Genomic DNA, 26538 nt, shown 5'->3' with positions numbered 1-26538 from the left:
AGACTGAACAAATGTCTCTTTGAACAGAGATGTAGCAAGCCCACTTTTTCAAGTTCTTAAAAACAAGTACTCAAATAAGAAATCAAACAAAGCATTGGAGCAATTAAAAAAATATTACACCATCATGAAGGAATATATATATAGAAAAATATTCTGTACTGGTAACAAGGCTTTTTGATCTATAACTCTTGGCAAATTTCTTCAGAAACAAATTATTATAAATACAAACCATAATGTGAAAAAAAAAAAGTCTTCTTCAGAAACCAAGAATCAATTTAAAAGCAGATCTATGCAGAAAATACCATTAACCCCCATGAAAGCTAACTGAAGATAGATGGATATCCCCAAACACAACAGAGTTTCTCTTTCCAGAGCCACAGTTCTGCTCCTCAAGGGGCCATGATGTACGTCCATCTCCAACACGGCAGCATATCCCAGTGAAACCTTAATAAGGTCAAGTGGAGGACCCTCTATAAAAAAGGGTGTTGGCAATTCCATCCAAATAACACAAGCTCTAAGGAGCAGAGGACTTCAAGGGAGGTGCAATCCCTTTCTCTTTTATCCCCCTCCCCAAGTTTTCTTGCTTTTGATCTTCCCTGTTACAGTCAGTTACACCTGTAACTGGAAGATGTTCATTCCATTCAGTTCTTTTTTCAAGGAATTTGGGAACGTAATCTATGAAGAAAACCCTCCTTGTGGGGAAGGGTACCTAATCTCATCAAAGACCACTCTATTTGACTAGGTCAACAAGGTAAACCATCCTGTTCGCATGTCCTCACTCCTCCTGGCTGAGTTCAGGTTAGCCGATGGATTGCCTAGTCTATCCCATAGGATAACGTTTCATTTGATTGAAATTCTTTACATATACACATGTATGTATTCTGTTTACAAAGTTTCATCACATGAAACCAAATTCTTTCATTATGTATTTTTTGAGGTCCAAGACCCCAATTTGACTACTAGGAAGAGTTGTGCTTTAAATGCTTTGTCTGAAGAGGTTTTACATGATACTCGTAGATTTTCAGAGCAGGCCCCAGTTTTAACTGAAGTCCTGTCAACACATCATTTCTTGTCATCAGTAGCAGGGATTTTCCATCAATTTCCTATAATGGAAGCAGAAGGTAAAGCCAGCATGTAAGTCCAAAAGTTCAAGGATAATGAAGAAAAACGGAAGGTCAAAGGAAGAAGTTTTTGTCTCCACACTAAAAACACTACTATTTTTTAAAAACTAGTGCCCCAAATGTAATCTTCTATTTTTATCTTCCATCTTCACCATTTATTTTGGAGTTAAATACAATCTATAGCTGATCTTGTTTTCAGATCACATCATAAATGTCACATCTTAAAAAACTGACAGCAAGCCTGGAGTATGTACCCTGAAGGATCAAAGACGAAGCTTCTGAAAGGAAGAATGACACTTCGCATTTATAAAATATTATTGAAGTTTAAGAAGAATTTTTGTCTATTTAATTCCCAAAATCACTCCATAAATTAGGACAGGTGGGAATTATCAACTTAATTTTATAGGCAAACCAAGGATAAAGGCAAAAACTTAGCTTGCCCAGAAGTTACGAAAGAATGGTACAGAATTTGAATTCCCATCTGCCTACAGCCAAAGCCCATGTTCTCATAACTCACTTCTGTTTCTCTTGACACTTAGAAGCAAATATGTGTTGTCTCGATGGACCAGTGGGGGCCAGAGTCAGGTTTTCTGAAACCTTTTCAATCAGAACAATGGGCATTGGAAAAATGACTCACTCTCTGAGAACTTCTTTCCTGCCCTTTAAAAGGAGAACCATCCTGCTTCAATCCGAAAATCAACTGTCATGCTACCTGCGTCGTCTTAGTGGAGCCTCAAGAATCCAGATAAGGCAGCGAGGGGCAGGGCTGTGCCCACCGGAAATTCCCTTCCAGATTCTCCTTACAGTCCATGGCCCCCCTCCTCTCAGGTACCCAACCCCTCGGACTTCTACCGTGGAGACTACAAAACTTTGAAATGACATAAAAGCAAGCTTCTTGTGAAAGAGATGAGGACCCGAAATATAGAAAGTAGTTTGAAACCTTTGGAAAAGAAGCACTGAGAAGAGCGCTGAATACAACCTTATCTTCGTTATTGTGAGGCCTCACTAAGCTACTTCCGAGGAAACCTGGGTTCATGAGATGGACCAGCTGCGCATGCTCAGTAAACTCCACACAGCTGTACATGATTCTACCCGCTCCCGCCCGCCCTCCCCCCACCCCCCACTACTGGGCAGACACGGAGACACCTTGTGCCCCTGCCGCTACGTAAAGCTGTGACTCCCTCCCACACTGTCCCCAAGGATGCCATTCCTCCAAAGCCTCTCATGTATATCGCCAGCTGTGAGGAAGATGTGCTCTGAATGTGTGGGAGAAACAGCATTAAAGAAACACCCACTTTGTGACCTTAGGCAAGTCCATTGCTCTATCTCCTCAGCTGATAGTATGGAATATTGAGTTTTGAGAGGATTCATTTACAATTATTTAAGGACATAGGAACTGACTTTCCAATCTTAATTATTTTCTATTTAGGCGGCTAGCAATCCCAAAGACTGTCCTGTCAGCAAAACCTACAAGCCTGAGAGTTGGCAGATGACCCCTGACTCCTGGACACCGCAGTAGCAGCTCTGGGCATTGTGAGGTCACAGGAATCTGAATCACAGGTTACAGCAAAGCTCATGCTCTACCTCATGCCCTGAGATGAGTAGGGATTCACTGGGGATGCTTCACACAACAGCAAAGCCTTCCCTGCTCTCCATTTTTCCTTTGCTGCTGCTTGCCTGTACTTAACTTACCACATATTTGAAACAGGCACCAGGAAGAGATGACAGTGCTTTCATTTCTATACAAGAAAACTTCCTTGACTAACTGAAAATGAAAATTTTTATATCTTTGTTGGCAAAAAGTCCTTCTACAACTCAGCATTTCTGTCAAAAGCCAAGTTCGTCTGTGAAAAATGCTGAAATTTGGATTTTATTTAAGACAAAATGGAAAATTATGTTTCACGCTCCAATTTGATTTTCCTTTGTCTGGTAGCCACACTGCAGTTCACCTCGGATGAGGGTTTGTGAAAGAAAACTCCATCTGGAATTCCTCATTTAAAAATTTTTGAAATGAACAGAATTTATATGTATAACAAAACTTAAACCATAACTATTACAGCTCAACTGAAAGGGAGTGAAGATGGCATAATGGAAATGGGATCTTTCAGGTCAAACAAACTGCAGACTGAACTCTGTCTCCACAACTTATTGTGTGGCTCTGGGTAAGGGACTTAAACTTCCCTGAGCCTCAGTTTCCAAGCTTGTAAAATGGAAATAAACCCCTGAAGGATTTGGGAGGTTAAAAAATGATTCATATAAGGCACCTAGCACAGTGTCTGACATACAGGATGTTCTCAATGATTACTAAGTGGAAAAGTATAAGCTTTGATAGAAATGGGATGTGTTCCCATTCCAAACCCATCTTCTGCTTCCTTTCTGGACGTGTTCTCCCTGCCTGAAAGCTACCCTTTGCCAATGGGATGCAGGCATATTCTTGTTCAAGTTCAGAAAATCCACTGAGATTTAAAAAGTTCAAAGACTACATAAAAATGTGTCTTATAAAAATCACAAACATAGGAAAGTTCCCTATTTTAGATTAGATTAAGAAAGTTAATCATTTGTTATATAACTTCTATAAAAGCTTGCAAGGCAAATGAAGCCCAAATTTTGCCAGTCAGCACAGTATACTAGAATGGCATGAGACTGGAAATCAGAAGACAGAGGTGTCTAATGCAGACTCCATCAGTAACTTTCCACAAGGAAATGATCCTCTGGAGTGTAGTTGTATTATATAAATAAAGGAGTTGCAGTCTGACCAGATCCAGTTAACAAACAAAAACATCCCATGATTTTGTCTTAATCCAAAACAAAAATATAATTCACACCTTGGGATTTTGTTTATATTTCTGTGTTAAGTGGTAATCATTTGTTAGTTTCAGTGAAACTTTTTAAATTGCTTCTGTTTTCATGTTAGAATAACCAAGTGCCTGCTGGGCAATAAGACTCAAAATGCTTGCCTACTTAAGTTCCTGAAATATCCATGCATGGAAGTAAGATTTAGAGATGACAGGTGTAAATTTCCAATGAGGGCAAGAACCTAGATCTAAAAATAAATGAGTAGAATCAATAGATGTTACAGCTCAGTAGATAAGCCTGTATTTTAGAGTGAGACACTATCTTATTGCTTATTAGGTGGTGCCTGGGGCAAGTTACTTAATCTCTCTAAGCCTCATTTCCTTATTTGTATGATGGGGAAAAGCAGTACTTCACTGCTGAAAAGATTATTGAGATAACACATGTGAAGTGGAATTCCCGACTTCTACTGAGCATTTGATAAAATGCTGGCGAGTTTTTAAAGTATATTTAAGCAATCTTCACCCATTTACTTTTCACTCTAACAACATTATATATAGGTGACTCTTTCAACTAAGCCTAATTGATATAGTCCATTGGAAATGTATGGAGAGAAAGATGATGAGGTTGGAAGAGAATAGGGCCATCAAGACAGAGACAATGGCTAATAGCAAGGTAGGGTAGAAAAAAGAAGTCAGGAAGAGAAGTCAGGGGGATTTGTGATGGTAGGACTCTGTACACCTCTCAGAAGGCCATATTTGTGGTGGTCTCTACTGTCCCAGATAGAGTACAGGGGGAAAGAGGTTCAGTTTAGAATCAGAAGACTTAGGCTGTAAGCCAGACTCTGTGGCTTCCTAGTTCCTCCTTGTGGAGCATTTGGCCCATCAGTCCCTTCTTCTGTGAAATGAAAAATTTGGACTAAGCAGACCCTGCCCTGCAATGCAGGAGACCCTAGTTTGAGTCCTGGGTCAGGAAGATCTGCTGGAGAAAGGAAAGGCTATTCATTCCAGTATTCTGGCCTGGAGAATTCCATGGAATATAGTCTATGGGGTCTCAAAAAGTCAGACACAACTGAGTGACTTTCACTCACTCACTCAGACCCTGTCCATTCCAACTCAACACATTCTCAGATTCCAATTCTGTCTGGGATCAGCACCAGACACACCAGCCTCACAGCAGTCTCCCTATGAAAGAACACAGCAGCAACTCCTTACCCATGGCGTGGAGGAATCTGATGAAACAGATGTTCTTTTCCCATTTTGGTCTTTTAGCTCACATTTTCTAGAACTTTCTTTATAACCACTTTCTTGCCATTCACTATCTGGCTGTAAGTGGTGACCAGTTTGAAGTTTCCCATTCCACTGCTTATGAAGGGTACAAATGTCCTGGAGGAAGGGGAATTTGGCCCAGAGCCCACGGATACAAAAGTGGAAAATCCTGTGTCCGGGATGGGGGTCACATCAAAGAAGGAGGGGCGGAATCTCCTGGCCCCTCCCACACTGTCAGTGGGAAAACAGCCTCCTGAGAAGAAGTCTTGATCTTCAAAGATGCTTTGAAAGTCACAGCGTGGCCTTGCAAAGCGCAGTTCCTCCTTCAAATAATCCTTGTCCCTGCCATCTCCTCTGTTTTCCCTTTTGATGCAGTGCCTCCTGGTGTTGTCATAGTTGTCTCGTTTCTTGGCATCTGACAAGACTGCATAGGCCTCTGCTATTTGTTTGAACTTCTCCTCAGCTGCCTCCCGGTTTTCTGAGTTCTTGTCTGGGTGGACCTGAAGCGCTAACTGGTGATAGGCCTTCTTAATATCAGAGGAGGAAGCATTTTGAGGCACCCCTAGGACTTTGTAGTAATTCACCATATTTCTTTAAAGGACTCTTCCTCACCAAGACAGAGTGTATTATCTGAAGAATTTCCATAAAACTTCAGAAAGGAAGATGGTGAGCTACAGAAGTCTACACTAAGGCCTTTTGAGTCTTATTACATGGTTCTTGGGACAAAACCTCCTGAGGAGGAATTCCTCTTTGGGGCTGATATCCTCTACACTGTCCCCACAGCTGCCCCGCTGTCTGCAGCTCAGCATGGGTGGAGTGATTATGAGCTCAACACTATCAACCAGTGACTATCAGCTGATGCTGTGCTTGTCTTGCAATCCTACTGGTGGAAAATTTGGGGTGGGCAGTATACATATTGGAGGGACTTCATCTAGTTAAAAAACACTGAGCAGCTTGTTAGCAGAGAATGTGTGGCTCAAAAAGAAATCTATCTCATTCATTAAAGTAACAGTTGGAAGCTGTTACTTAAACAAATGAGGTCTTGCATTTATATTATTTATGTGCTGTGCTGTGCTAAGTCACTCAGTCACGTCCAACTATTTGTGACCATGTAGACTGTAGCCTGCCAGACTTCTCTGTCCAAGGGGTTTCTCCAGGCAAGAATATTGGAGTGGTTTGCCATGCCTTTCTCCAGGGAATCTTCCCAACCCAGGGATTGAACCCAGGTCTCCCGCATCACAGGCAGATTCTTTACCAACTGAGCCACCAGGGAAGCCCAAGAATACTGGAGTGGGTAGCCTGTCCCTTCTCTAGGTGATCTTCCTGACCCAGGAATCGAACTGGGGTCTCCTGAATTGAAGGTGGATTCTTTACCAGCTGAGCTACCAGGGGAGCCCTGTATCATTTATATCAAACACAAAATCCATGTTGGCTCCTTCTGCAGGCTATGCCTTCAGTAATGTAATGGATATCTCCTTGTGGATATCTGCTTCTGGTACAAAGTGGGTGATAAAGGGCTCTATTACACCAAAAAATCATGTACACATTTCTGATGAAGCAAAGGAACAAAACTCATGTCATCAAATGAGGAAACTAGGTTACAGAGATTTCTGCCCAGAGAAGAAAGAACAGATTGAAGGAACAGAATTAGAAGTGAAGACTTCCACATACAGTCAGATATGGCTTCTTCACTTCAGCTGTTCTCTTAAAGTTAGCCTCTCTGGACTTAAAGACAGCCAATGCTTTAAAGAATGGCTTTAAAGCTCAATTGTAGCAGGGCTGCTCTTTTTCCCAGGGCACACAACTACACATTTTCCAGACTTTCTTGTAGTTGGGTGTGGCTGTGTGACCACAGTCTGGCCAATGACAAGTGAAAGGATGACCTCTCTTCAGCATGACCCATAGAACCACCCACGTGTGCTCCTTCTTGCTCTTTATCCTTACACCAACTGGATGTCAGTTCCCAAGTGATCTTGAAAGTGTCCTGCTGAAGATGACAGAGCTCCCATCAGCCTAGGACCTTGAATTACAGTGAAGCAGAACACCCCCCAACCAATCTCCTTAGACTATAGAGTAAAAACCCTCTACCATAGTTAAGCTATTATACCCATTTTCATGACGTCTGCTCTTAGTACACCAACCATTTCAATCACATCACCTATGTCATCAGCCAGGAGCGCCCCACCACTGTAACACTGAAGGTCCAATATCTTCATCTCTCTCCCACTCCTGCCTCCCATTAAACCCACTTTTTTCATCTCTTTCTCCTTCTCCAGGGTAATGTGTCACCTGCTGACTCCTCTTTTGTATCAAGTCTGCACGCACTGGGTGGCCCTGGGAACCACTCTTTTTACATGCTCTCTCTCGAATCACCCTCTATGGTTGAGTCCTGCATTGTGCCCATGCCATGAACACTCCACCCAGGAACAATTTAGCAATCAATCCAGGTTCTCTGATTCCTGTACCTGGTGCAGTGGGGATGAGGATGGGGGTGGGAATCAAGAAACCATGAAGATAAGCACTAAACATGTGCAGTATGCCCGTCTTGGCTGGGTCAGGAGAATATATCAACAGTTCTTTTATTTATCCTTGCTCAGCTCCCTTTCCCTTTCCTCTTGGTGGCCATTCTTAACTTCACTACTCTCTCCTCTAGCTCCTTTTTAAACCTCTACCCATCCTATCCACTGTAAGCAGAGACGCTTGCCTCTTGGTTAGCAAAAAAAAAAAAAAGGCAGAAACTGTCAGGAACTCCCTGAATGTCCCCGAGGGAAAGGAACTTCTCAGCTGTTTCTGTGCACATGCTTTCCTTGCTCCCAGAGCACAGGAAGGACAGAGGACGACGTACCAGTCTTGATCAGAATTAACCCCTTCATGTTCTTTTTAAAAAATATAATAGTTGAATATTTTATCAACCAAGTTGAATCATGTATATTACCTGACATTACATTTTATTGCAGTAAAATATGAAAGAAAAGTGAAAGTGTTAGTCACTCAGTTGTGTCCGACTTTGTGACCCCCTGGACTGTAGCCCACCAAGCTCCTTTGTCCATGGAATTCTCCAGGCAAGAATACTGCAGTGAGTTGCTATTCCCTTCTTCAGGGGATCTTCCCAACCCAGGGATCAAACCTGAGTTTCCTGCATTGCTGGGAGATTACCTGTCTGAGCCACCAGGGAAGCCCAATAAAATATATATAACACAAAAAAGACAATTTTAACTATTTTTAGGTGTACAATTCAGTGGTGGCATTGGTTATATTCACAATGTTATGCAATTATTGCCACTAATTTTTAAACTCCTCCATCACCAAAGAGAAACCCTATGAATCAATAACCCCTTCCTCCCCTACTAGCCCTTGATAATCTCTAACCTGGTTGTATGTCTATGAATTTGCCTATTTAAGATATCTCATATAAACGGAATCATATAATATTTGACTGGCCTATTTCACTGAGCATAATATTTTCAAAGTTCATTAATCTTGCAACTTGCATCAGAACTTCATTCTTTCTTATGCGTGAATAACATTCCTTTGTATGTTCCATGAAGGTGGTGGTTTAGTTGCTGAGTCATGTCTGACTCTTTTGCTACCCCATGGACTGTAGCCTGTCAGGTTCCTCTGTTCATGGGATTTCCTAGGCAAGAATACTGGAGGGAGTAGGGATTGCCATTTCCTGTTCCAGGGGAACTTCCCAACCCAGGGATCCAACCCATGTCTCCTGCACTGCTTTACTGCTAAAACCACCAGGGAAGCCCTCTATGTTCTAGACCACATTTTATTTATCCATTCATCTGTGCATGGACACTTGGGTTGTTTCTACCTTTTGGTTATTGTGAGTAATGCTGCAATGAGCATTTCTGTACAATTATCTATTTGAGTCCCTCTTTTCAGTTCTTTTGTGTGGAATTGCTGGGTCGTATGGTGATTTCTTTTTTTTTCAAGGCTTTCTTGATAGCTCAGTGGTAAAGTATCCACCTACAATGCAGGAGACACGGGTTCAATACCTGGGTCAGGAAGGTCCCATGGAAGAGGAAATGGCAATCCACTGCAGTATTCTTGCCTGGAAATAATCCCATGGACAGAGGAGCCCAGTGGGCTACAGTTCATGAGGTTGCAAAGAGTTGGACAGGATTAGGTACATGGTGATTATATGCCTAACCTTTGGAAGAACTGCCAGAACTGTTTTCTGTAGCAGCTGCACTATTTTATATACCCACCAGTGATGCACGAGGGTTCAAATTTCTCCATATCCTTGTCCCTCCACCCTCTTTGATCTCATCCCTTTCCTATCCTCAGGGATTTTGCTTCGTTGAACTGTTCTAAATTTCATTCTATTTTAAACTATCCAATTATTTTGGCTACTTCCCTGCATCTAAATAAGTATCCTCTCTTAGAAAAGAGCCCTCATGTCTATACAACCCTCCCACTGCTGGTTCTCCCTCCACTCGCCTCCCATTCACTCCTCTACTTGAAGGAAAGTGTCCTCCACCTCCCAGGCCTCCCCTCAGCTCCAGTGAAACCCTACTGTCATCAGCTGACCTGCTGGGTCAATCTCTAAATCCATCCATTTATTCCTCGTAAAACTCTTAAAACTGACCTCTTGAATGGATAAGGAAGATGTGGTACATATACACAATGGAATATTACTCAGCCATAAAAAAGAATGAAATAATGCCATTTGCAGCAACATGGATGGATCTAGAGATTGTCCTACTGAATGAAGTCAGACAGAGAAGGAGAAATATCATATGACATTCTTTATATGTGGGATCTAAAAAGAAATAATATAAATGAAGCATACAAAGCAGAAAGAAACTCACAGACTTAGAGATGAACTTATGATTGCCCAGAGGGAAGGCTAGGAGGAAGGGATAGTTAGGGTGTTTGGGATGGATGTATACAGTGCTACACCACCAAGGACCTGCTGTGTAGCACAGAACTCTGCTCCACGTTACATAGCAGCTTGGATGGGAGGGGAGTTTGGGGAGAATGAGTACACGTATATGTATGGCTGAGCCCCTTTGCTATTCACCAGAAACTATCACAACATTCATCATTAATCGGCTCTACCCCAATACAAAATAAAAAGTTAAAAAAAAAAAAAGAAAAAGAACTGACCTCTCATAGATGTCCTGGTTAATGGGATAATTTTGCAACTAACCAATCTAGAAATCTAGCAGTCATCAACCAAGCCTCTTCCCTCTCCCATTTTGAGCAGTGAGCTCAATCCTGGTGCTAAGGCAGAGAACTGAAACAGGACAAATCTTCACCCTCCATTGCCAATGATCTACTAAATTCTTTGACCATCTTCCCTAGACTTTCTAATCTGTTTCTTCCTTTCCATCCCCAATGGAACAATTACAGATTTCCTGTGCTTTGTCTCCTTGCTTTCCAACATTGACAATAGACTGATCTTTGAAAAACACAAATTTCATCATGGTACTCCCCACTCAATATCCTCCAGTGGTTCCTAGTCCCTCTCAGGCAAACAGACTGTCTGTTATCTGGACCCCTATTTATCTTTCAGTTTTATCCTCAGGGATTCCCTGCTCCACATCTCTTACTTCAAGGTACTAGGAGTTTTCAAGATAAATTATATTTTTTCATGTCCCCATAACTTTGTATCTAATCCTCCTTCTGCCCAGAATCTTCTGTGCTTCCTTCAAATGATTCTTATACCTACAAGGCTTTCGGGTGGCCTTATTAGAGTAAAATAAAATATTTGTAATAATGTCCATTATTTTGTTTTAATAGTTTTATATTTATTTTCATAAGTGTTAGAAAAAGCTATAACTACTATAGAAACAACTGAACAAGTGAATAAGCCAAAGAAGCACCATGTACCTGGCTATCTTATAACTTCTCATTTCAAACAAATGATTTAAAAATCATTTGGGGTTTTGGTTTATAGAAATCTATTCTACTTTATTCAATCAAAAAATTCAGAAGTTTCTTATCAGTTTTGCTTTCCATTCTTTTGGATGTTTTCTTATTGCTAACATTACTCATTTGTTTTTTTGACTCTTTCTTTTCAAAACTTTTGTGGGCTTAAAGGACATATCAGCAGAGTTTGAGTTGCCACTTCCCCTGTTCATTATGCTACAAAATAGTCTAAGCATTTCAGAAGCCTTCAACTGTTAAGAAACATCATGTGTCAAAGCACCTGGAATACTTCTAGTACTTGGTATTGTAATATGCTGACAAGGTAATAAAAGTTATTTCCCATTTGCAGGATTTTAACTGGTCTAATTCGGAGCTGGATTTACCATGAAGCTAAGGAAGCTTAAATTTCGTCTTAGCAAATTTGTATCATAATTTTGTACTTTTATTACAAAAGAAGGCTTTTATAATTGTATAATCTTAACCCCTTTCTCCCCCCACCTCCACAAACCTGGATGTGTCTTCGGTCTGATTAGAAGTGTCTGTCTAGAATCACGACAGTTGAAGTCCATCTGACCACAACTTAGGACACAGAGTAGGGCTCAGAGTTGCTCTGACTGGCCTGTCCACTTTACTGCTCCATCTGAGGAGGTTAGTGTTACTTGGCAATTTGTAGCAATAAATTATTTTATTTATAGTTAGTAAGTCAGTGGCCTCATAAACATTATCAAAAGTTAGTAATCAGATCAGATCAGATCAGATCAGTTGCTCAGTCGTGTCCGACTCTTTGCCACCCCATGAATTGCAGCACGCCAGGCCTCCCTGTCCATCACCAACTCCCGGAGTTCACTCAGACTCACATCCATCGAGTCAGTGATGCCATCCAGCCATCTCATCCTCTGTTGTCCCCTTCTCCTCCTGCCCCCAATCCCTCCCAGCATCAGAGTCTTTTCCAATGAGTCAACTATTCCCATGAGGTGGCCAAAGTATTGGAGCTTCAGCTTAAGCATCATTCCTTCCAAAGAAATCCCAGGGCTGATCTCCTTCAGAATGGACTGGTTGGATCTCCTTGCAGTCCAAGGGACTCTCAAGAGTCTTCTCCAACACCACAGTTCAAAAGCATCAATTCTTCGGCACTCAGCCTTCTTCACAGTCCAACTCTCACATCCATACATGACCACAGGAAAAACCATAGCCTTGACTAGACGGACCTTTGTTGGCAAAGTAATGTCTCTGCTTTTGAATATGTTATCTAGGTTGGTCATAACTTTCCTTCCAAGGAGTAAGTGTCTTTTAATTTCATGGCTGCAGTCACCATCTGTAGTGATTTTGGAGCCCAGAAAAATAAAGTCTGACACTCTTTCCACTGTTTCCCCATCGATTTCCCATGAAGTGATGGGACCGGATGCCATGATCTTCGTTTTCTGAATGAACAAAGCTAGTGGAGGTGATGGAATTCCGGTTGAGCTATTCCAAATCCTGAAAGATGATGCTGTGAAAGTGCTGCACTCTATATGCCAGCAAATTTGGAAAACTCAGCAGTGGCCACAGGACTGGAAAAGGTCAGTTTTCATTCCAATCCCAAAGAAAGGCAATGCCAAAAAATGCTCAAACTACCGCACAATTGCACTCATCTCACACGCTAGTAAAGTAATGTTCAAAATTCTCCAAGCCAGGCTTCAGCAATATGTGAACCGTGAACTTCCTGATGTTCAAGCTAGTTTTAGAAAAGGCAGAGGAACCAGAGATCAAATTGCCAACATCCGCTAGATCATGGAAAAAGCAAGAGAGTTCCAGAAAAGCATCTATTTATGCTTTATTGACTATGCCAAAGCCTTTGACTGTGTGGATCACAAGAAACTGTGGAAAATTCTGAAAGAGATGGGAATACCAGACCACCTGATCTGCCTCTTGAGAAATTTGTATGCAGGTCAGGAAGCAACAGTTAGAACTGGACATGGAACAACAGACTGGTTCCAAATAGGAAAAGGAGTTCATCAAAGCTGTATATTGTCACCCTGTTTATTTAACTTATATGCAGAGTACATCATGAGAAACGCTGGACTGGAAGAAGCACAAGCTGGAATCAAGATTGCCGGGAGAAATATCAGTAACATCAGATATGCAGATGACACCACCCTTATGGCAGAAAGTGAAGAGGAACTTAAAAGCCTCTTGATGCAAGTGAAAGTGGAGAGTGAAAAAGTTGGCTTAAAGCTCAACCTTCAGAAAACGAAGTTAGTAATAAGCCATCTTAAAAGAATGATCAGTCTTGGCATTTCAGATGAACAGCTTTAACAATCAGTTGGACATTTCACAGTAAAATACTGTTCCAGTCACATGGTTTGGGGAATGTGAGGAGATAATGGATTAAAATTAGTCACCATGAGTTGCATATTATTTTGTCATGATACTCTGGAAAAAAAATGATTTTAGTGATACATATTATTCTAGAAACAGAGTCAGTGATGTCGCTCACTTGTGAGTCTGAGGATCTGAACGATATGAGTTATGTGACAGTGACTGAATGGCAGCTCTCCATTTCCATCTTCTTCACATACATTCTGAGTGTGTGAGTCAGATAAAGAAGATATGAAGTGACTACCCTACAACAGGCAGGTAGGGTTCAGTTGGAGTGATGCATTTGCTATGATGGACTTAATTGGCAACTGAAAGCACCGTCAGAAGCTTCTCAGCCTTCAGAGTTTAACAAAATAAACTCTATCCTAAATGTTCTATATAAGGAAGGTAGAGGTGCCTCTGAATGAGTTAGTCAAGAAGTTCTTTCTTAAAAACTAAACGCTTAGGAAAGTAAAATTCCTAAGTTACCTTTGACTCTTGAAAAGCAGGTGACGCACATCCCTGGGCCGCTGCCAATTTTTTATCATCTAGTTCTGCCCTGTGTTGTGCATTGAAAGCTTACTTCGTGAGGGCCAGTTGCAAGGTAACAACTGGCTCTTAAAGCAGGAACTTGAGCAATATTCGGCTTGTTTAACTCAACATTCATCATAGAAATCTGAGTCCCAGAAAGGCCAACCCTGCAGGGTCTTCTAATGACCATGAGTTGATCAGAAGGAAAGAAACCAGGAGTCATGACTCTCACTCATATCCTTCACACCACAGCCTAAGAGGTCTGAATGCTGGAAGACACTTGGGAAAAGAGCCACCACACCACCGTGTTGGTGGGGATGAGAGACAGTGTTGGCAATAGCCGTAATCACTGCCTTGTCTAGGAAGGGATCCCAGTGCCGCCTCCTCTTATGCGCCAGTGAGTCATCTGGGGAGCAACGTTAATGAGGCCGGTGGGCCGACAGAGAGCCATGTCACTGGTCATGACAGAATGGCCAGAGCAGGAAAGGACCCCAAACATGCACACTGTTGACAGTGGATCCTTGGTGCAGGGGTGTGGAGGGGACTGGGCAGGTTCTTAGGCCTTCCCTCTTGATAATTCTTTTGGTCTGTACTTGTGGCTCACACAGAAGCTCAAAAGAAGTTGATCAGAGGAAAACCTGATGGTGATAACTGCATCAGTGGGAACCTTAGGGAGATAATTATTAGGTATCACTGTGCTTGCATAGAGAAAAGGAGGTTACACAAAGATCCCTCAGCTAATCCAGCTGCCCCTCCATACCACAGGAACATGGGACATCCCTGCACTTTGGACAAATCAATGGCCTGACCTCTTCCAAAGGAACACACTGCTAGAAATAAACCTCTTAGTCTGGTTGGTACAACAACAGGATATCCAGTAATATATTGTGAGACCATACCAAGAAGATAGACATTCTCCTGAAAGTCAGCACATGTCATGGTGGACATGTCTGGCGTCAATGTCAGTGTCTTAGTCAGCTTAGGCTGCTGTAACAAGACACCAAGGGTCAGGTGGCCTAAACAACAGAGATTTATTACTCACAGTCTGGAGGCAGGAAGTCCAAGATCACAGTGCCAACATGTGGCTCTTGGTGAGGGCCCTCTTCCCACCTTGCAGATGGCTGCCCTCGTGCTATATCCTTACATATAATACGGAGAAAAAGAGCAAGCTCCCTTTCCAGGGCATTTACCCCACCACGAGGGTTCCAGCCTCAAAACTTCATCTAAATCTATCTCCTGAAGGCCCTACTTCCAAACACCATCACATTGCGAGTTAGGGTTTTAAAATGAATTTGAGGGGGACAAACATTCCATCCATAACAGCCAAGAAACTAAGCTCTCACACCAAGATGTGCTGCGTTTGGCAACTGTACTACCCTTTCTGAACCTGCCACTTTCTAAGGTGGTTTAGAGGATGCTCACTTTCCTGGCCTGCTTCTGTCACATGGAAGGGCAGAGCCTACCCTATGGAGATTTAAGGATGTGGCCATTCTTTTTCTCTCTCAGCTGCTGTGACCTAGAAGTGCCTAAAAGGGTCCTGTGTTTGGGCTGGGGGTAGCCTGTAGTCTTCCCATCAGGGATGAATGTGGTGAGTGACTGCTGACTGCTTGGGGTTCATTTCCAGGAAGATCACTGGAGGTGAAGCACTGAAGGCCTCTGAAGCATGGTGTTGGAAGAGGATAACATAGCAGAGGATCCTGATCCTCAGTCCTCATGAAAAGCACAGCAGCTGTTGGTCTTGTCAGCCTGAGTCTGGCCAGTGGTTGCTTCCTTGCAAAGTTTACCTCCTTTAATGAGAAGAGGAAAGATATGAGATTCAAAGTAGGAGGAAGATTCAAGTCACTTCCAGAGAATAATTCAAGGCAGATTCTTTTCCTTTCCAATCACCTTTCCATAAGAATGAAGTAACTTGAGCATCTAGACCATGCTTGCAAAATTCCACTCCCTCAGGAATTCATTTCTCAGGCTCCAGAGTTGAAGAAACAAGACGGTGTTCCTTTTCTCCCTTGAAGGACTTCTGAATGAGATGCTTTGGGGAACTGTGTCCCCTTTTGACTCCCATGTCACTGGTGCTAGACTGATGTCATTCCTGGGAGAAAGGGCCTGCTCCTGGGCAGAGCTCAGAGCTTGCCAGTTCCATTTCAGAGTCTGAAAGGCCCAAAGAATATCCTCCACCCCCAGTCTGGGCCATCTGTATCAGAGGAGTCTGAGCAAAAGCTCCTTCTGAAAAATGCTTTTGGGCAGCTGGGAATCTGGCCAAGAGACCTTTTAGCTCAGTTCTTTTTTTTGTTAACCTTTCATAATACTATTTAAATTTAATTTTAGAAGTGAGTTATTCAACTGCAATGACACAAAGGGACATTATAACATTAGACCAAAACAAAATAGGTTTCAGCTGATCAGCCTTCCACTCTCCAACCGCAGTTATTTTCCCCCACAATTTTATTATAAAAAATTTCAAACATGAAGTTGTAAGAATATTATAGGGAGCACCTGTATTGCCACCACGTAGATTCTACAATGATTATATTCCATGCTTATTGTATCATATGTCTATCCATCTACTCATCCCTCTATGCAACTGTGAGTCTGTATTCTGATGCATTTCAAAGTAAGTTGCATCATCAGTATACTTCTCCCCTAAATACTTCAGTTTGTATACCATTAATTATTTTTTATAGGTCTTTACTTTTGAGGAAACATTTACTGGCTGTGTAATACACAAATCTGAATCATCTGCATATGTTTGTGCATAAGCAGTGACCAAAGCATATACCCATAACCCAAAGCTTTATCAAGATGCAAAATGCCACCATCCCTCAGAAAGTTCCCTCATGCTCCTTCCTAGTCATTCCCCTTTCCTGCCTACCCAGAGGCGAGCACTGTCTGATTTTTTTTCTACCATTAGTGTATTTTCCTGTTTTCATCCTTTATCTAAACAGAACTGCTGTGGTCTGAATGTGTTCTCCCCCAAATTTGTATGTTGAAACCAACCCCGCAATGGATCTTGAGGGTACTAGTAATGATATTAAGAGGCGGGCCCTTTGGGAGGCAATTATTAATAGATGATGAGAACAGAGCCCCCATGTATATCTGTGCCTTTATAAAAGCGGGCCCAGAGAGCTTGCTCATCCCTTCCTCTGGGTGAGGACACAGCAAAATGATGGCTGCCTAGGAAGTGGGCCCTTACCAGACACCCAGTCTGCTAATGCTTTCATCTTAGACTTCCTACCTGTAAAATATGAGAAATAAGTATTGTTTATAAGTTACACAGTTCATGATATTTTTGTTATAGCAACCCACATGGAATAAGACAAAAACCATTCAGAACAAGCTCTTTTATGCAGAGCTTCTCTCATTCAGCATAATGTTTTAAGACTCATCCAAACTGTTGTGTGTATCAGTATAGTTCATTTTTCTTTATTCCACTGTAAATTCTGAAAGAGATGGGAATACCAGACCACCTGATCTGCCTCTTGAGAAATCTGTATGCAGGTCAGGAAGCAACAGTTAGAACTGGACATGGGACAACAGACTGGTTCCAAATAGGAAAAGGAGTACGTCAAGGCTGTATATTGTCACCCTGCTTAGTTAACTTATATGCAGAGTACATCCTGAGAAATGCTGGACTGGAAGAAACACAAGCTGGAATCAAGATTGCTGGGAGAAATATCAATAACCTCAGATATGCAGATGACACCACCCTTATGGCAGAAAGTGAAGAGGAACTCAAAAGCCTCTTGATGAAAGTGAAAGAGGAGAGTGAAAAAGTGGACTTAAATCTCAACAGTCAGAAAACGAAGATCATGGCATCCGGTCCCACCACTTCATGGGAAATAGATGCGGGAACAGTGGAAACAATGTCAGACTTTATTTTTCTGGGCTCCAAAATCACTGCAGATGGTGACTGCAGCCATGAAATTAAAAGATGCTTCCTCCTTGAAAGGAAAGTTATGACCAACCTAGATAGCATATTCAAAAGCAGAGACATTACTTTGCCAACAAAGGTCCATCTAGTCAAGGCTATGGTTTTTCCTGTGGTCATGTATGGATGTGAGAGTTGGACTGTGAAGAAGGCTGAGTGCCGAAGAATTGATGCTTTTGAACTGTGGTGTTGGAGAAGACTCTTGAGAGTCCCTTGGACTGCAAGGAGATCCATCCAGTCCATTCTGAAGGAGATCAGCCCTGGGATTTCTTTGGAAGGAATGATGCTAAAGCTGAAACTCCAGTACTTTGGACACCTCATGTGAAGAGTTGACTCATTGGAAAAGACTCTGATGCTGGGAGGGATTGGGGGCAGGAGGAGAAGGGGACGACAGAGGATGAGATGGCTGGATGGCATCACTGACTCGATGGATGTGAGTCTGAGTGAACTCCGGGAGTTGGTGATGGACAGGGAGGCCTGGCGTGCTGCGATTCAAGGGGGTTGCAAAGAGTCGGACACGACTGAGTGACTGATCTGATCTGATGGCTAGACCACAGTTTGTATATTCACTCTATTGATGGACACTTGGGCTTCTGGTTTTGTACTATTAGGAATAAAGCTACTTGAACAGTGTTGTGCAAATCTTTGGTGGACATATGCTTTCATTTCCCTTGGGTAAACACTCTGGAATGAAGCTGCTAGATCATGGGGTAGATATATGAGTGTTTTTTTACACTCCCACTAACGATGTAGGAGAGTGTGGTTGCTCTATACCCTCATGAACATTTGCTATCAGTTTTTCTAATTTTAGCTGTCCTGGTGGGTGTGAAGTGATTTAAGCTGTTATTCTGGCAAATTTTCCAAATTAACAAAAAACACATATGCAGGGATAAAGTTGAAGAAAAAAACTGGCTGAAGGAAATCTAGAGATTAGATTTATTTATGATATTAGAGAAGTGTACTTGTCTACATACGATATTAGATATTTATTAGAATACAAGATATATATCTCATTAGAAAACATGATATTAGAAAACTGCACTTATCCAAACCTATCTTGAGAGAGAAAGAAATGGCTAAGGGGATGTGCAAGAAGCAGCGAAATGTATTGCTCAGTTTATAATTCTCTCAATTACATTATAAAATTAGAAAAGTGAACTGAATGCTTAGAAGACTGCAGACTTCATTGACAGGGAAATGGGAACTCTGTGTTTTCCTACAGAGCTGGTCTGGTGGTGATCACATGTACCCTGATTTGCTTCCTCATGGTCAAAGCCCTTTGAGAACCATCCCTTGCAGTGCTGGTCCAGCCTGGAAAATGGAACCAGGAATCACCCAGACAATTGGGAGGGATCCCCTGCTCTTCTCTCCATCTCTCCAGTACCAACACTGGATCTGAGTGAGGAAATTCACATTTGGGGGGCATCAAAGTTGGGCCAGCACCTACCCTAGGCACCGTGCCTTCACCCTTTAACTCTCAAAATACCACCCTAGGCATTGACAGCCTGGTATTACAGATGTGAAAACATGACTCAGAGAGTCATAACAACTTGCCTGGGATCACAAAGAATTATAAGAAGCAGGATTGAAGTCCAAACCCTGTGTTCTTTCCATTCGACTTTGCTCAGCACCCAGCAAGCAAATTGGAGGAGGCTTAATTAACAGCTCAGGTGGTGCAGAGGCCAGCAGCAGACAGAAGTGTGTCTCTCTGCCAGATTCACCCCTCATTTTCCTCTTTTTTCTGTGTTCTGCTTTCTGAGATGCAGATGGAGATGAGACTTGGACCTCCTCTCTATAGCTGCACCCATGTCTCTGTCTCAGAGCTTGGGTTTTCCTCTTGCAGGAAGGAATCATTAGCTTGTCACTTCCATACTTCCCTTCCCCACCCTCTCAGTTTCCCGGGGGCTGGGGTGACCTGGAGCATCACTGATCCCTCACTGCTCTCTATGCCTTTCCTTCTCAGTCCCTTCTGCTTGTTGTGGGGAAGGGAGGCAATCATGTTCATTGTGTATTTCTCTAGATTGAGTTACCTGTTCCTGAAATGCACTAGCTTGCTCCTCAAATCCTGCCATTCGGAAGTAATTGACAACATCCATCACGGCCCAGTCTGCAGGATCCGGTGGCCTCCCGTTCTCCATGGAACTGCAAAATAAAATACCAATCAGGATGGCTATCAGGGCAGAGCATGCTCACGACCGTGTGTGGCCAGGTCCCCACTCGGTCTCCCGGGGGCAGGCCTGGGTCAGCTCACTGCAACCAGGGGCCCAGACCCCATGGTACATGCTTCAGGACCAGAATCATTCTTATGTTTCTTGGGTTCAGAAGATCATTGCTCTCACTGGCCCAGTCACTGCTTTTTCTATAAACCTTTAATATAAAGTATTCCCTCATGTATTGTTTTTTAATTTAGAGATATTCGGAGTGGTCCAGTGACTTCTGGCAGCCCAGAATATCATATTCACACTCCTGAACTAAGAATACCAGACCTTCTACAATAAGGCCCCAGCACATCACCACTTTCCCCACCCCCATCCCCATCCAGAGCTAAAGCCATTCCCCAACAGCCATGCCCTTCACGTGCTGTTCCAGCCACTGAGGGCCCCCTCAGCTGTCTGAAAAAATCCTATCCTTCCTACTGGATCAAATGCCACAGTCCCTGTGAGGCATTTTCTGCTCCACCTGAAAGTGTATTAGTTATAACCGCCTCTGAGTTCCAGACCTCCATTCTAACTCCTATCAGAGCACTTTCCACATTGTATTATACTCTGCTTATTAGACAGTCTCTAGACTTTCTACTAAAGTGGGAGATGTGGGCTGAAGATGTACATTTGGGTCTGGACCAGTTCTCACTTTATTATTCCTTGCATCAACCAAGTTGTTAGGAAGTCACTCAATGTTCAGGCAATTAGATATTGATCAAGCATTTGTTTGAGAGGGTATCTGGGTAACCTCACTGGATTTGGAGAGGAGAGGAGGAAAGGTGGAATAGAGAAAGAGTGGACCTGCAGTTACTGTGTCTCTGCTTATTTCTGTGTTTCAAGAGTACTTGTTTGGATTTCTCTACGCCTTGTCCACGGTGATTCTTCTAGAGTATACATCCTATCACATTGTCCCCTGCTTCCAAACTTTCAAAGGCTTCCCATTGCCCTTTGGATAAATTCCAAATAGCTTCACCTGGCTCAGGAGGTCCTTCAGGACCAAGCCCTCTCCTAGTCCTCCAACTGGGAATACATTTGGTGAGTAAAACAGAACAGTCCTTACTTTGTGAGCACACAGCACAGGGGGAGTAGACACTGACTCACAATCATACAACCAAATGCATAGCCATGCAATGCAGCTAAGGATGGGTACTCTGTCCTATGGCAGTGGGAGGGCCTATGAGAAGCTTTCTTGTGGAAGTTTCTTTTCAGGTAAGGTCTAGAGAGCAGCCAGAAAGTTAATCATATGAAGAAGTCAGGTAAAGATGATTTCAGGCTCTCTGACAGGAATACATACAGAGAGCCATGTTGGTCTTGGATGTCGCATTGAGGATTCTGAATTTTTGTCTAGGAGCAATGGGATTTGTTAAATGGTCTGAGGTAATGGGCGTGACCTGATCTGACTCACATTTCTGGAAAAAAGAGTATTGGAGAGGAGCCAGAGAAGACAGGACCAAGTAAGAGCTCATGGTGACTGAGACTATTGTAGAAAAGGAGAGAAACATATGGATTTAAAAAGTATTTAACCAACAGAATCAGCAACAGCTAGTGGTGGACTAGTGCATGCATAGATTCAAGGGATTAGATCTGATAGACAGAGTGCCTCAAGAACTACGGACAGAGGTTCATAACACTGTACAGGAAGCAGTGATCAAAACCATCCCCAAGAAAAAGAAATGCAGAGAGGCACAATGGTTGTCTGAGGAGGCCTTACAAATAGCTGAGAAAAGAAGAGAAGCAAAAAGCAAGGGAGGAAGGGAAAGATATACACAATGAATGCAGAGTTCCAGAGAAAGGCAAGGAGAGATAAGAAGGCCTTCTTCAATTAACAATGCAAAGAAACAGAGGAAAACAATTGAATGGGAAAGACTAGAGATTTCTTCAAGAAAATTAGAAATAGCAAGGGAACATTTCATGCAAAGATGGGCACAATAAAGGACAGAAACGGTATGGACCTAACAGAAGCAGAAGAGATTAAGAAGAAGTGGCAAGAATACACAGAAGAACTACACAAAAAAGAATTTTTCATGACCTAGATAGCCACAATGGTGTGATTACTCACCTAGAGCCAGACATCCTGTAGTGCAAAGTCAAGTGGGCTTTAGGAAGCATCACAATGAACAAAGTTAGAAGAGGTGATGGAATTCCAACTGTGCTATTTCCAATCCTAAAAGGTGATGCTGTTAAGGTACTACACTCAAAATCCCAGCAAATTTGGAAAACTCAGCAGTGGCCACAGGAATGAAAAAGGTCAGTTTACATTCCAATACCAAAGAAAGGCAAGGCAAAGAATGTTCAAACTACTGCACAATTGCACTCATTTTACATGCTAGCAAGGGCATGCTCAAAATCCTCCAAGGTAGGCTTCAACAGTACATGGGCCAAGAACTTCCAGATGTCCAAGCTGGATTTAGAAAAGGCAGAGGAACCAGAGATCAAATTGCCAACATCCGTTGGATCATAGAAAAAGCAAGAGAGTTCTAGAAAACATCTACTTTTCCTTCACTGACTATGTTAAAGCCTTTGACTCTGTGTATCACAACAAACTGGAAAACCCTTAAAGAGATGGGAATACCAGACTACCTTACCTGTCTCCTGTGAAACCTGTATGCAGGTCAAGAAGAAATAGCTGGAACTGGATATGGAACAATCAACTGGTTCCAAATTGGGAAAGGAGTACATCAAGGCTGTATATTGTCACCCTGCTTATTTAACTTATATGCAGAGTACATCACGTTAAATCCTGGGCTGGATGAAGCACAAGCTGGAATCAAGATTGCTGGGAGAACTGTTAATAACCTCAGATATGTAGATGATAGAACTGTTATGGCAGAAAGCGAAGAGGAACTAAAGAACCTCTAGATGAAGGTAAAAGAGGAGAGTGAAAAAGCTGGCTTAAAATTCAACATTCAAAAAACTAAGATCATGGTATCTGGTCCTGTTACTTCATGGCAAAAGATGGGCAAATGATGGAAACAGTGACAAACTTTATTTTCATGGGCTCCAAAATTTCTGCAGATGGTGACTACAGCCATGAAATTAAAAGACGCTCGCTCTTTGGAAGAAAAACTATGACAAACCTAGAAAACATGTTAAAAAGCAGACATATTACTTTGCCTACAAAGGTGTGTCTAGTCAAGGCTATGGTTTTTCCAGTAGTCAAATATGGATGTGAGTGTTGGACCATAAAGAAGGCCGAGAGCTGAAGAATTGATGCCTTCAAACTGTGGTGTTGGAGAAGCCTCTTGAGAGTCCCTTGGACAGCAAGCAGATCCAACCAGTCCATCCTATAGGAGATCAGTCCTGGGTGTTCACTGGAAGGACTGATGTTGAAGCTGAAGTTCCAATACTTTGACCACCTGGTCTGAAAAGCTGACTCACTGGAAAAGACCTCTCTTGCTGGGAAAGAGAGAAGGCAGGAGGAGAAGGGGATGACAGAGGACAAGATGGTTGGATGCATCATCGACTCAATGGACATGAGTTGGGCAGACTCCGGGAGATGGTGAAGCACAGGGAAGCCTGGCATGCTGCAGTCCATGAGATCGCAAAGAGTCAGACACGACTGAACAAGTGAACAACAAAGTACCTGCACGCTCAGTTGCTTCAGTCGTGTCCAACTCTTTGCAACCGTGTGAATAGTAGCCTGCTGGGCTCCCGTGTCCATGGGATTCTCCAGGCAAGAATACTGGAGTGAGTTGCCATGCCCTCCTCCAGGGGATCTTCCCAACCTAAGGACTGGAGCCATGTCTGCTATGTCTACCTGCATTGACAGGCGGGTTCTTTACCAGGAGCACCACCTGAGGAGCCCAGTGGTGGACTAGACATGAGAACTAAGGAGATGAAAGTGTCCTGTAACTGGCTGGATGGTGGTAACTTCACTTAGACCACACCCCCAGGTTTAGCTGGACACACTGAGTGCGGGGTACCATCTACATCCAAGTTGAGATTTAATGCGGAATATGGGTCTGGAGCTCAAAGCAGACAAGTGGGCTAGAGGTACACAGTGGGGAGTCAGAGTGTTCAGATGGCATTTGAAACCTTGGGAGGGGACAAGGAGAACTGGGTCCAGGAACTAAGCTTGGAAACATTCAACATTCAGTGCAAATTGAAAAGATTCATGTTACTTTCAATAGAAATAAAATTGCCCAGAGTCTGTGCATTTCTGAAAGTCTTCAAATATCTAGAAGTCAAGGGCTGAGCTGTACCTCTGCCTCACCCTCAGAATAATGTCTTGCTCATAGTAGAAACTTAAAATATTTGATTAAAAAAATCTAGATACATGGTGTAGATGATCTTATTTGCAAAACAGAAATAGAGACACATGTATAAAACAAAGGTGTGGACACCAAGGCTGTAAGTGGGGCGTGGGATGATTTGGGAGATAAAGACTGACATGTATACACTACTGATATTATGTATAAAGTAGATAACTAATGGGAACCTACTGTGTAGCTCATCAAATGCTACTTAGTGCTCTGTGGTGATCTAAATGGGAAGGGAATCCAAAAAAGGGGATACATGTATATGTATGGCTGTTTCACTTTGCTGTACAGTAGAAATTAATACATTGTAAAGCAATTATACTCCAGTAAAAAGTAATTAAAACAACAATAACAACAACAAAATTCTCTCCTAAAGAAAAAGGAGTCACTAGTCAATGGCTCCTGCTACTGCTGCTAAGTCGTTTCAGTCGTGGCCGACTCTGTGTGACCCCATAGATGGCAGCCCACCAGGCTCCCCCGTCCCTGGGATTCTCCAGGCAAGAACACTGGAGTGGGTTGCCATTTCCTTCTCCCATGCATGAAAGTGAAAAGTGAAAGTGAAGTCACTCAATCGTGTCCGACTCTTATCGACCCCATGGACTGAAGCCCACCAGGCTCCTCTGTCCATGGGATTTGCCTGGCAAGACTGCTGGAGTGGGGTGCCATTGCCTTCTCCATAATCAATGGCACATGTGATCAATTACTTATTAACACAACACTTAATTTAAAAACAGAGTCAATGCTTACTAATTAGAGGTACGGTCCCTTTTGGGCATAGAGATTGTAAATCTGTCAGTACTGCCCTTGTGTGCACACACTCATGTACTTGCTCACTCACACATGCCACATGTCCCTCACCTCACCCTGATTCCCCACCCCCACCCCCACAACGCTTTCCTACCATTTAGGCAAAACACATAGGGAAAAACTATTTTTCATCCTAACATTCTTAACATGTTAGGGTGTTAACATGTATTTTCAAATTAAAGCTGCTGCTGCTGCTGCTGAGTCGCTTCAGTCGTGTCCGACTCTGTGAGACCCCATAGACGGCAGCCCAACAGGCGTCGCCATCCCTGGGATTCTCCAGGCAAGAACACTGGAGTGGGTTGCCATTTCCCTCTCCAATGCATGAAAGAGAAAAGTGAAAGTGAAGTCGCTCAGTCGTGTCCGACTCTTAGCGACCCCATGGACTGCAGCCTACCAGGCTCCTCCATCCATGGGATTTTCCAGGCAAGAGTACTGGAGTGGGGTATTATCATGCTGGGATTTTCCATCATCCTATCAGCATAAGCAGTCATGAGCTGACATTGAGGACTCTTTTCTAGGTACCATTTACCTTCCCTCTCTTGCTTAAGATAGGCTTGAAAAAATGTTTGGAAAGGAGTTCATTGTTCTAAAACATTTTTTAGGCTTTTTAATCAGCTCACTTCTAGCAGTAAGCACAGTGACCCATCCAATACACTCTTAAGTGCCCCCAGAAAACATCTGAATTCACCATCCCTGTGGCTATCTTCAATTGGCTGCCTTTATTCATTAAGAAGAGCTATCAAATTGTGATAACAAAATATCAGTTCAGTTCTGTCACTGAGTTGTGTCCCATTCTTTGCGACCCCATGGACTACAGCACGACAGACTTCCTTGTCCATCACCAACTCCCGGAGCCTACTCAAACTTATGTCCATCGCTTTGGTGATGCCATTCAACTATCTAATCCTCTGGCATCCCCTTCTCCTCCTGCCCTCAATCTTTTACAGCATCAGGGTCTTTTCCAATGAGTCAGTTCTTCACATCAGGTGGCCAAAGTACTAGAGTTTCAGCTTCAGCATCAGTCCTTCCAAAGAATATTCAGGGTTGATTTCCTTTAAGACTGACTGGTGCATCTCCTTGAAGTCCAAGGGATTCTCAAGAATCTTCTCCAACACCACAGTTCAAAAGCATCAATCCTTCGGAGCTCAGCTTTCTTTATGGTCCAATTCTCATAACTATACATGACTACTGGAAAAACCACAGCTTTGACTAGATGGACCTTTGTTGGTAAAGTAATGTCTCTGCTTTTTAATATGCTTTCTAGGTAGGTCATAGTTTTTCTTCCAAGGAGTAAATGTCTTTTAATTTCATGGCTGCAGTCACCATCTGCAGTGATTTTGGAGCCCAAGAAAATAGTCGGTTACTGTTTCCATTGTTTCCCCATCTATTTGGCATGAAGTGTTGGGGCCAGAT

The 26538-nt window shown here is 42.7% G+C and overlaps 1 protein-coding gene and 1 pseudogene across 6 annotated transcripts in view; both read right to left on the bottom strand.

Annotated features, from left to right (window-relative positions):
* Positions 1-913: 913 nt before the first annotated feature.
* The window catches only part of SAMD13 (sterile alpha motif domain containing 13), a 52060-nt gene continuing 26435 nt past the window's right edge, over positions 914-26538 (bottom strand). For 4 of the 6 annotated variants that reach the window (XM_086390790.1, XM_086390792.1, XM_086390793.1 and 1 more), the window contains 2 exons: positions 19889-20000; positions 914-1103 (listed from right to left, as the gene is read on the bottom strand). In XM_086390790.1, the coding sequence (XP_086246916.1) occupies positions 960-1103; positions 19889-20000 (256 nt within the window). In that variant the 3' untranslated portion in view covers positions 914-959. Of the gene's footprint in view, positions 1104-13070; positions 15721-19888; positions 20001-26538 lie in introns of those variants that run through there. The other 2 variants (XM_086390789.1, XM_086390791.1) reach the window with 1 other exon arrangement.
* LOC147375682 (dnaJ homolog subfamily B member 6 pseudogene) lies at positions 5132-5955 on the bottom strand (annotated as a pseudogene).

Source organism: Bos grunniens, chromosome 3 (genome assembly GCF_055505025.1).
Source record: "Bos grunniens cultivar Pamir isolate PY7600 chromosome 3, Bosgru_T2T1.0, whole genome shotgun sequence".
In the NCBI taxonomy this organism is placed as follows: Eukaryota; Metazoa; Chordata; class Mammalia; order Artiodactyla; family Bovidae; genus Bos; species Bos grunniens.
Note: the sequence above shows the minus strand (reverse complement) of the source record. Positions and strands in the feature narration are given on the sequence as shown.